Below are 11,896 nucleotides of genomic sequence, written 5' to 3'. Positions count from 1 at the left end.
AAAAAGCCAATATCGAACATCCCTATTCTATACCCTTATTGATCATAATGTATTACTGATTGTGAAGGTGATCCAGAGGCAGCTGGAGGAGGTGGGAGAGAAGCAGAGAGACGTGGAGGAGAGAGGAGTGACCATAGAGAAGATCCTCAGAGCCGAGACTGGTACTGGAACACACAGACACACAGGCTGAACAACACATATACAACCAAGTATACACACAAACACGTGACACACAAAGGGTTTCACTCATTAGTCGACAAGTTGTCTTATTGACTGATTAGACCAGTGGTTCCCAAAGTCGGGGTCGCGACCCAAAGGTGGGCCGCGAGCAGCCACGGGTGGGCGCGAGATGATTTAAAATAAAAAAAATAAAAAATAAAAAATAAAAACATTTTTTAATTTTTAATTTTTAATTTTTTTATTATTATTTTTTTTTGTCAGGCCGCTGAACTTAGAAGCAGGCCAGGACAGTGTTTCTAGTTGTATTCTAAAATTCTATTCTATTGTATTCTAAATTAACTTAATAAATAAACAAAAACGAAAAATCTACTTATTTCAACGAACATTTCAAACTAAATAACAGATTATGCACATAAAACGCTGAAAACAACCGAAGCAACAATAGTATTTTAATGAGGCTATTATTATTATCATTATTATTTTGCAACAAGTTAGCCCTCTCATAAATAGCACATATAAATGAATAACTAACTTGAACTAACTTAATAGGATTGAAGTGATATTTGGCTTAAAAAATCGGTCGCCTGGCAAAAAAAAAGAAAAAAAAAAGCCAGACGATGTGCATTGGGCCGCGGCTCTCTGACGCCTTATTTTCTGGGCCCTGGCCTGAAAAGTTTGGGAACCCCTGGATTAGACTACCAGACCCCACTCTTGGAAAGCGTAATCTAATCACCTACACAGGAAGTAAGTCGGGCAGTAATCCTCAGTATAATCGGTGAACAACACTCTTTACCGTAGTAAATGGACGTTACCTAGAAAACATTTTCCATCATGCACATCCCCAAAAATGTGTTGGGAGAGAAAACGGAGCGAAATAAAAAGGTATAGAGTCACACGACTTGTGAAAATGCTTTCTCAAAATTATGTTTAAAACTAGGGATGTCCGATATTATCGGCCTACCGATATTGGCATTAAAATGTGATATCGGAAAATATCTGTATCTGTTCAAACACATTTTTTATAAATGTTTTACATTTATGTAACCTTTATTTACCCAGGCAAGCAAGTAAGAACAAATTCGGATTTTATTTATTGTCAAAAGTATGCATAATGTTGTGTTAATTCCACGACAAGAGATCTGTAATGTTAATTACCTGAAATTATTCAGTTTTTTTTTGGGGGGGGGGGGCCCTGCATATATCGGTATCGGTTGATATCGGTATCGAAAATTAAGAGTTGGACAATATCGGTATATCGGTATCGGTAAAAAAGCCAACATCGAACATCCCTATTTAAAACATTTATTAAATAAAAGTATTCTAGCATTGCACTATTTAAAGACGCACCTTCACTTCATCTCTCGTGCCCTGCTTCTGAAACTCTCATCCACACCCTCACTTCATCTCTCGTGCCCTGCTTCTGAAACTCTCATCCACACCCTCACTTCATCTCTCGTGCCCTGCTTCTGAAACTCTCATCCACACCCTCACTTCATCTCTCGTGCCCTGCTTCTGAAACTCTCATCCACACCCTCACTTCATCTCTCGTGCCCTGCTTCTGAAACTCTCATCCACACCCTCACTTCATCCCGTCTTGACTACTGCGCCTCACTGCTCTACGACGTCAGTGCTTCTCTATCGATAGACTCCAATGGACCAGAACAGATCCACCTGCTTTCTAACACACATCCTGTCGCCGCCACATCATCATCTCAGTCCTAAAGTACCTCCTCCACTGGCTTCCCGTCTCCAACCCAATCAATTACAAAATCCTGGTCCCTATACGTACAAAGCCCTTAGCCTACTGCCACACACACACACACACACACACACACACACACACACACACACACACACACACACACACACACACACACACACACACGGCAGTACACGTGTAAATGTTACGCACACATACAGTACCTTTTTACATATACTGTATATGGTCAACGTGTGGACACGCACACAAACCACCAGTGTCTTACACAGTTTACTACGCATAAATTAGGCCTTACAAGGCTGGACATGCGAGAGCTTTGCCGTGACTGAACTTCCAGGGAACCACTTCTTGTCTCAATTCAACGTTTCCGTCTAATAGAATAACACCATAATTACCAGAATTCTGTTCGATTTCAAAAATGTCTTTGATTGTCGCTGATAAAGACCATTCATCTGTTTCTCTGAACAGTTCATTTAGAACGACTCATATCAGTTGCCACTCTGGTACAAAAAAAAAAGCCTCTTCATGGAGACAATGCCTTATACACTGTACTCGTTATAGAGAATGGAACTTCATGTCGCCTGTAGACAGAAAACCGCCTTGTTTGCAGTAGAAAAGAGCATTGTAGTCTGCTCAGCCTGAAGGCCAACGGATTGTGTGTGTGTGTGTGTGTGTGTGTGTGTGTGTGTGTGTGTGTGTGTGTGTGTGTGTGTGTGTGTGTGTGTGTGTGTGTGTGTGTGTGTGTGTGTGTGTGTGTGTGTGTGTGTGTGTGTGTGTGTGTGTGTGTGTGTGTGTGTGTGTGTGTGTGTGTGTGTGTGTGTGTGTGTGTGTGTGTGTGTGTGTGTGTGTGTACACACACACAATTGGGAAAGCATTTCCGACTACAAGCCAGCTGATTGGGTACTGTCCCCAATTTGGAAAATGCAGATTTTTGGGTCAGTGGTTAAGGTTAGGGATAGGCATGTTATCGTTGAGGTTGGGAGCTAGAGAATGAATGCAAGTCGATGCAATGTCCCCGAAAGTAGCCCATGTAAGTGTGTGTGTGTGTGACATTCAAATACCTTATCTCTTATTACCATTACACATGTTTCCATCATTGCATCTCCTCTTGTCAAGGAGAATCTTGACCTCTCCTCATCCCTTCCTCTCTTCTACTATCCCCCTCCCTCCCTCCCTCCCTCCCTCCCTCCATCTGTCTTTCCCTTCTTACATCACATCTCTCCTTCCTTCCATAATTAACACCCTCCATCCATCTCTGCTTTTCCCTCCACCCATTTTTCTCTCCTCCTCCTCCACTCACCCCCTCCTTCCACCCATGTGTCCACCCCGCAACCATATCTCCCCCTCACCCATTTGCACCTTACCTTAGCTTTGTACCTAATTTTCCGCATTGTACCTCACTGTTTACTCATTTACTCACTGTACTTAGATTGTACCTAGGTTGTACTTTAGATTGTATATTGTATATCTATATTGTATTCCTCTTACTTTTTTTTACTTACTTTAATTTTTTTTACTGTATGAAGCACACTCTCAGTGGATCATACAGAACCAAGCATTTCATCGTAAAGTATGCATTTTATTGTGATAATTAATAAACGAACTTGAACTTGAAACTTGAACCTTCCATCCGTGCTTCTATCCCTCCTCCCCCTCCACATCAGGTGAGCTGGAGGACGGTGATGATGAAACTCAGCTGTATCAGTCCTGGTTCAAGCTGGTCCTGGAGAAGAACAGACTGGCGCGTTACGAGTCTGAGCTCATGATCTAGTAAGTGTACCTGCATCTGAAACGAGCATCGATATAGTGAGGAATGAGTATATATTTTATGCTTATTACATGGCGTTTTAACATTCGCCAAAATGCTTGATTGTGATTGGTCAATAGCGCTCGGTCATTGTCACAAAATAATTGACCTTCACTGCGTTTAGAACGCAGTGTCGGTCAATTATTTTGCGACAATGACCTCGTAGCTATACATTATCCCTTACATGTTCTGTGTCTCTGTGTGTCAGTATGTCCATATACTGCGGTTGGAATGATCTGGTGCGTGTTCTTCCTCAGTGCTCAGGAGCTGGAGCTGGAGGACACACAGAGTCGACTACAACAGGACCTCCGCCTCAGGATGGCCACAGAGGGTACGGGCTGGACACACACACTCTCTCTCTCTCTCTCTCACTCTCTCTCTGTCACTCACTCACTCACTCACTCACTCACTCACTCACTCACTCACTCACTCACTCACTCACTCACTCACTCGCTCACTCGCTCGCTCGCTCGCTCTCTCTCGCTCTCTCTCTCTCTCTCTCTCTCTCTCACACACACTCACACTCACACACACACACTCTCACACACACACACTCACTCTCACACACTCACTCTCACACACTCACTCACACACTCACACACTCTCACACACACACTCACTCTCACACACTCACTCTCACACACTCACTCACACACTCTCACACACACACTCTCTCTCTCGGTACCAAGATTCATTATTGGTTAAAAACTAGTGCTGTCAATCGATTAAAATATTTAACTCGATTAATCGCATGATTGTCCATAGTTAACTCGCAATTCATCGCAAATTAATCGGATTTTTTAAAATTTTTCCTACCTTAAACAGATATTTTTCAAGTTCCAAGTTTTAATACTCTTATCAACATGCGAGTCAACAAATGCTTGCTTTATGCAGCCATTTAACACAAAAGGATGACCCTCATGCATTGCAAATTTGCATCAAATTCAAAACAGAGTGATGCACAAAATAATAAATATATAATAAATCATTTAAAACAATGAATAAAGTGTGCATGAAATAATGGGGGAAAGAAAACATTAGGAACTTGTTACATTCACCCACACAAGGGCTGAGTAATCACCCCCCCCCCCCTCTCTCTCACACACACACTCTCCCAGCTCTCTTTCTCTCTTGCCCCTTCCCTTCTCTCTCACCCCCCTCTCTCTCTATATCGCACACACACACACTTCAGAAACAAACATAGTATCAATGAGAGCATCAACAATACACCTGAGTGAAGTCTAGTAAACAATTTTTTTAAAGACTGCCGCGTTATGAGTTAATCGTGAGTTAAAAAAAAATAGTGGCGTTAATAGAATCGGGCGATAACACGTTAATACCGCGTTAACTTTGACAGCCTTATTAAAAACACATTTACACTTTTTCCTCCTCGATACAACAACTAGAGAAACTTAACTCTTTCTCTGGGCCTCCTCTTCTTTCCATCTCCCCTCCCTCCCTCCCTCCCTCCCTCCCTCCCTCCCTCCTCCAGACACAGAGAAGAGTGCCTCGGAGCTGCAGGCGGAGCAGGAGATCCTGTCTGAGATCATGAGGACGGTGGAGAGGCGAGACACGCTGGTCTCCCTGCTGGAGGAGCAGAGGCTGACGGAGAGGGCCGAGGACCGGGACCTGGAGAGCCTGGTGCTGTCCAGGGGATACGAGTTCCACTGGGCCCAGGGGGACGACGGCTCCTGGCCTGGGTCTGAAAACATGGGATGAGGGGTCCGCTAGGGTGGAGGAGGGGGGAATTATTAACACTACAGCATTCTTACGATTTACCCCCAGATAAGTAGCTTTGTCCTAAGCTGTGTGTGGTTGGACTATACAGTATGTATAGCAATGCAGACTATTGGCCACAGCAGAGTCCAGTACTGCAGGCAGGCAGCCGGGCCGACACTTACTGTGTCCGAAAAAACAAACGTTGTCCGCTGGGTTGAACGTTGTACATCCCCCTCAAACAAGAACGGGCTATAGGATGGCAACTTTGTGAGGTATCGCTTCAAGGAATGTGCCCCTCGTGGAAAAAGTATCATGGCATTTCTAAAAGAAAACACGTATTGGTATTTCCATAATTGTTTTGGTCACTACCGTAAGCAAAAGATTATGGAAATACCATGATATTAGCAATTATGTAGGCAAGTACAGAATTGGTACCATGATGATACATGACTTATACCCATGGCAGTACCAAATAAATGATTTATACACTGGCCCGGTACTATGGTAAAACTTAAATTACCATCAAACTACCATGATGATACTTTTATCACAAAGGGGAATGGAATCTTATTGTGTGTATATCCTTGATGAGATGGAGTAGGCTGGGGCTCAGCCTTCAATCAGCCTGGCACTCCTCTGGCAGTCCTGGGATCTGTTGCAGTAGGCTGGGGCTCAGCCTTCAATCAGCCTGGCACTCCTCTGGCAGTCCTGGGATCTGTTGCAGTAGGCTGGGGCTCAGCCTTCAATCAGCCTGGCACTCCTCTGGCAGTCCTGGGATCTGTTGCAGTAGGCTGGGGCTCAGCCTTCAATCAGCCTGGCACTCCTCTGGCAGTCCTGGGATCTGTTGCAGTAGGCTGGGGCTCAGCCTTCAATCAGCCTGGCGCTCCTCTGGCAGACCTGGGATCTGTTGCAGTAGGCTGGGGCTCAGCCTTCAATCAGCCTGGCGCTCCTCTGGCAGACCTGGGATCTGTTGCAGTAGACTGGGGCTCAGCCTTCAATCAGCCTGGTGCTCCTCTGGCAGACCTGGGATCTGTTGCAGTAGGCTGGGGCTCAGCCTTCAATCAGCCTGGCGCTCCTCTGGCAGACCTGGGATCTGTTGCAGTAGGCTGGGGCTCAGCCTTCAATCAGCCTGGCGCTCCTCTGGCAGACCTGGGATCTGTTGCAGTAGACTGGGGCTCAGCCTTCAATCAGCCTGGTGCTCCTCTGGCAGACCTGGGATCTGTTGCAGTAGGCTGGGGCTCAGCCTTCAATCAGCCTGGTGCTCCTCTGGCAGACCTGGGATCTGTTGCAGTAGGCTGGGGCTCAGCCTTCAATCAGCCTGGTGCAGTCTGGCAGGCCTGGGGCCTGTTGCAGTAGGCTGGGGCTCAGCCTTCAATCAGCCTGGTGCTCTGGCAGACCTGGGATCTGTTGCTGGGTCCTGGACTGAGACTGAGGAGAATGGAATGAAGTCTGGGCTGGAAAAAGGACTATAGTGACGTTACATGACTACTACGCTACTAACATGCTATGTTTGGCTGTGATATGTGGGCTGTCCTTGCCCCAAGTTGGCCATGATGACCAGGGTTTGGATGTTATAACCATTTCACTGCCACACGACAAAGGGGTTAACCCTTTCACAACCGCACTACAGAAGGTTAACCCTTTCACTACGACAACCGTCTGTAGTGTGGTAGTGAAATGTTAGCCTTCTGTAGTCTGGTAGTGAAATGGTTAAAGCCCATATTCTGAGTGTCTTGAATGCTGAATTTGCTGATCCCTCGTACAGTCGACTAGACTTGTGACTACTGTGGTGCACATTTACACACCTAAACTACACCTCAATATGGCTGCTTGACTTGTGGGTGGAATAAATGTGATTTGTTGTTATTATTATTATTATATTCAACACCTTGGTGGCACCACTGAATAGCACATGAAACAACTTTACGTAGCGTATCCCAAAGATTACATCTTTTGCACAGTAATAGATTGTGAAAATGGGGTCTGTATTAGCCGAAGGATGGCTGTGCCCATGTTTGAAGCCATTAAACATTGTCCATCTATCCCAAAATGCAGAGCGTCTAGCATCCTCTTTGGCTCTCTGTAAGCATTAGTGCTAAAAACTTCATACCAAATATTAGAGTTCATATGTCTACCAAATTTGTGTTACAGCTGACTATTAGGTGTGAGAAAGATGGGTCTTTAATTAATAGTATACCATTGGCAATATTTGGCATTGGACATCTAACCAACTAAGATTTTCAGTAGCTAATGTTAGCACTAGCTAATGGCAAAAGATTACTTGCTAAATGCTTTCCATCGTGGGTTAGAATAGGAGGGAATGAGTGATGTAATTAATGGGGGCAGCCATACTTAATACAGTCTCTCAAGGTAATTTGAGTGTTCTATGCAATGCACTTTGCAATTGTGTGTGGGTGTGTGTGTGTGTGTGTGTGTGTGTGAATGTGCATGCACATGTGTGCATATTGGTTTTTTGCTTTTGTCAAAGCAGGGCAAAATTAATATAAAATAAATATATTTGCACACACAGAGAGAGGAAATACAAGAATGACTGAGAAAGGCTGCTGGTAATAGATGTCTGGGCCTTTTGTTAAATCACAACATTTCATCTTTTTTGCTTCAAGCCAGTGTTCTGCGGCTCAAGTCACATCCCAGCGAAGTCACTGGCTGGTTTACATCGAGCCTCCAACTGACTGATCTTTTTTTTTATTTAAACTGTGATTGTTTGATGGTTATAATAACTGAGTAACTCCCGTTTTAAAAGAACACATGGAATCATTTATTTTGAGTGGAGTTGTGATTTAATATTAAATTGTAAACATGTGTGTGTTCCGTTTATTTGGTTTTAAATGTAAAGTGTTTAATGTTGTACATTTAGTTTTCTTAAATTAAAACATAAAATTTTAGAAACGTTTGAGTGATTTGTTCATGATGCTCACACATGCACATTGTGTCTGATCTACACACACACCACCATATTTATTTTTGTTTAGCACATACAGTATGGATTGTATTTTTTCCACTTACCTTTATTTAACCAGGTTAGACCCATTGCGATTAAAATATTTTTTTCCCAAGGCAGCAGTACAGTAGTTTCATGTACATTAAAAACGGATCAGCTCAAAAGTGCTTTACACTACAAGTGGAGGGAAGCCTTGTGATCTTATTTCAATTAAAACAATTACAAACAGTAATTGTCTGTTTCTGTAGTTTTCACCATGCCTTTAAATGTATTAAGAGTGACTAGATCCTGGAGTTCATTTTGCAGGCTATTCCATGCAGATGGTGCAGAAAACATAAAGGCCTAATTCAGGCTGAACTCTAGCAACAGTCCCATAACCCACATGTTCCCAGTTTTCTGGTTGGCAAGACGGATAAATAACAGGAGTTTACCCAGAATGGTTTTATAGATGAAAACATACAAATGATTAAGCCAACGGCTTGACGGAGCGGGCCAATTGACTTTAGAATAGAATATACAAGGATGAGTGAGGGCTCTACAGTTTGTAACAAACCTTAAAGCACCATGATCGACCGCGATCGACCGGTAGATTGCGGGCTGATTTCAAGTAGACCGTGAGATTAGTACTGACGTAGCGTGAGCGTTATGGAGACAATGGACTGATGCATTCATTAGCAGATCAGTCAAAAACCAGCAAGAATGTTGCTTCAACCTGTCTTCATCTGACATTGAGAGAGAACCTGTTAAAAATGTTCCCAGAAGTCCGCAACCTGGGTGTCATACTGGCCTACTCCGGCCATCTCTCCCCGACTCTGTAGCAGAGACTCTCATTCACGCCTTCGTCACCTCCCGTCTCGACTACGCAAACTCAGTCCTCATAGGGCTACCCAGCACAGCCCTGAACAGGCTTCAATACGTCCAACATTTTGCTGCTAGGGTTCTCATCCGCACCAAGTCCTGGCACCACATCATCCCCACCCTCATCCACCTCCACTGGTTTCCAGTCGAGTCCTGCATCAATTTCAAGATCCTCCTCATCACCTACAAAGCCCTTCACTCCCTTGCCCCCCGTATAGCTGACCTCCTCCATCCCGTATACATCCTGCCCCGGAGGCTGCGGTCCTCTGACTCCGGTCTCCTCCCAATCCCCACCACCAACATGCGGACTGTTGGTACCAGAGCCTTCTCTGTTGCTGCACCCACCCTCTGGAACTCACTCCCTCCAAACATCTGTAGCGCTACATCCCTGCACTCCTTCAAATCCCAACTCAAAACCCACCTCTTCACCAAATTTGTAAATGGCTGCCTGATTTCCCTCTTTTCTTTTCTTTCCTTTTGATTTTGTTGTTACGTTGTTCCCTGATCCCTTTCCCTTAGCTGCCCCCTCGGTCTCCTGAAAGGCGCTATATAAATGTAAGATATTATTATTATTAAAGTAAAAAAAAAAATCTATTTCAGTTTTTTCATCAGACTGTATATGAGGTTTAAAATAGAGGTGGTCATCAATTTGTATGTGGCAACTGCCTCAATTAGTTGACCTCGAGTTGTAAAACTGCTCTGTTTTAACTCTTCCTAGGGTCAGAAAACCATAAATAATTTTTGTGTTCAGTATGAGCTTCAGTTGATAAAGCTGAGCTTGGACTCTGTAAAACTCAAAAACTATACTGCACAAGAATAAGTGTCATCTGCATAAAATGGAAAGATGAATCTTACATTTTCTTCCAAGCAATTTATATAAACTGTAAATAAAAGTGGGCCCAGAACTGAATGTAAGACCCTCAAACTGGGTTTGGGACCTATCTGTAAGGTAGTTGACAAACCAGCCTACAGCATGAGGAAAAAACAGTGTTAACAAGCTGTTGTATCACACTAGTATGATCCACATTATCAAAAACTTTGGATAAGTCAATAAAGAGACTGTTCCTTATTATCCAATGCGTATCATGGCAGCAGTAACGGTGCTATGAATTTGCCTATTTCACCTTGTATACCTGTATCACTGTATAACATAATTATACTGTACATATATTACCAGTAACTTGTTATATATATATACATTTAATCGTGTGTACATTGTGGCTTAGACCACATGCTGAACATCTGAAATATGCCAGTTTTTTATATACCAGTGGTTTTATGGTCCATGGCTTGCTGCCAGACTCGATGCTGTCTGTTTTGTTAGTCCCAGTCATAAGGACAAAGCTGGTCAAGTTAGTAGCCTAGACAACTATAGACCCATAGCCAGCATACTATCAAAAGTAATGGGAAATAATTCCGCTGGATAGAATGAATGAGTTTATTAACTCCACAGATAACCAGTTTGGTTTTGAAGCTAAGCATGGCACTGACCTGTGTTTAAAGGAAATTGTAAACAAATTTCATCAGTTGTTATGCGTTTTATTGATGCTTCTCTAAAGCTTTTGATTGTGTTAACCACAGAACGTTGTTTGTCAAATTGAGTCAAAGAGGGGTGCCTGGATACATTGAGAATTCTGGCTTATTGGTATTCCCACCAGACTATGCAAAATGGGGCAATAGTGTCTCAGCCCCGTTAGCAATGGGGTCAGACAAGGGGTAATTTTGTCCCCGGTTCTTTTTAATCTATATGTCGATGGTCTGTCCGAGCAACTGAGTCCCTGTAATACTGGGTGCATGATTGGTGATACTTTAGTGAACCATATTATGCATGCAGATGATCTTGTGGTATTTAGTCCGAGTAGCGCTGGTCTCCAGCAGCGTCTTACTATAATGTACTGTGTATGGGGTTGAACATGATATCAAATACAATGTCAGTAATCGTGCTGTTTTAATCTGTAGATCCAAAGAGGACAAATGTCTAACATTTCCTGAATTGAAATTGTCTGAAAATAATCTTGGGGTCTGTGAAAAGGTAAAATATCTTGGACATTTTATTACAGAACAAATGACAGATGATGATGATATATACAGGCAATGCCGCAGGATCATGTATGCACAAGCAAAAATTCTCTCACGCAAGTTTATGTGTACAGAGGGAGTGAAAGTGTCTCTGTTCAGAGCATATTGTACACCACTGTATATTGTACACCACTTTATATTGCACACTTGTGGTCAAGCTACAAAAAAGCAAGTTTGCGGAGACTGCAATAGCTTATAATTATGCCATGATAATATTACTCAAAAGACCTAGATGGTGTAGTGCAAGTGAAATGTCTGTGGTTGCACGCATCAATACCTTCCAAGCTGTTTTAAGGAATCTCATGTATATAAATTCATCTGTCGGCTAAATGACTCTGGTTCAGTGCCACACGTTACCACTCATCTATGTGGAGACATTGGCACAGCTGTCTATTTGTGGGACGTTGATGTGTATTTTAAGTGCTGTTATTTTTGCCTGTTGTGTGTAATTTTATATAGGTTGTGTATGTTTTTTTTTTTTTTATCTGGACCATGAGTCTGTATTAAAGTTTGAATGTAATTGAATTGGATAACTAAAGGTCCTGGACTCCCGGCTCTGTCATAAGCTTTT

The 11,896-nt window shown here is 43.0% G+C and overlaps 1 protein-coding gene across 1 annotated transcript in view; it reads left to right on the top strand.

Annotated features, from left to right (window-relative positions):
* mical2b (microtubule associated monooxygenase, calponin and LIM domain containing 2b) overlaps positions 1-8,257 on the top strand; it is a 217,785-nt gene extending 209,528 nt beyond the window's left edge. Inside the window, 4 exon segments of the mRNA XM_084315549.1 lie at positions 68-161; positions 3,565-3,670; positions 3,965-4,038; positions 5,200-8,257. Of these exon segments, the coding sequence (XP_084171675.1) occupies positions 68-161; positions 3,565-3,670; positions 3,965-4,038; positions 5,200-5,426 (501 nt within the window). The 3' untranslated portion in view covers positions 5,427-8,257.
* Positions 8,258-11,896: the final 3,639 nt, after the last annotated feature.

This window comes from Notolepis coatsorum (assembly GCF_963971535.1).
Source record: "Notolepis coatsorum genome assembly, chromosome: 6".
NCBI classification, from domain to species: Eukaryota; Metazoa; Chordata; class Actinopteri; order Aulopiformes; family Paralepididae; genus Notolepis; species Notolepis coatsorum.
Note: the sequence above shows the minus strand (reverse complement) of the source record. Positions and strands in the feature narration are given on the sequence as shown.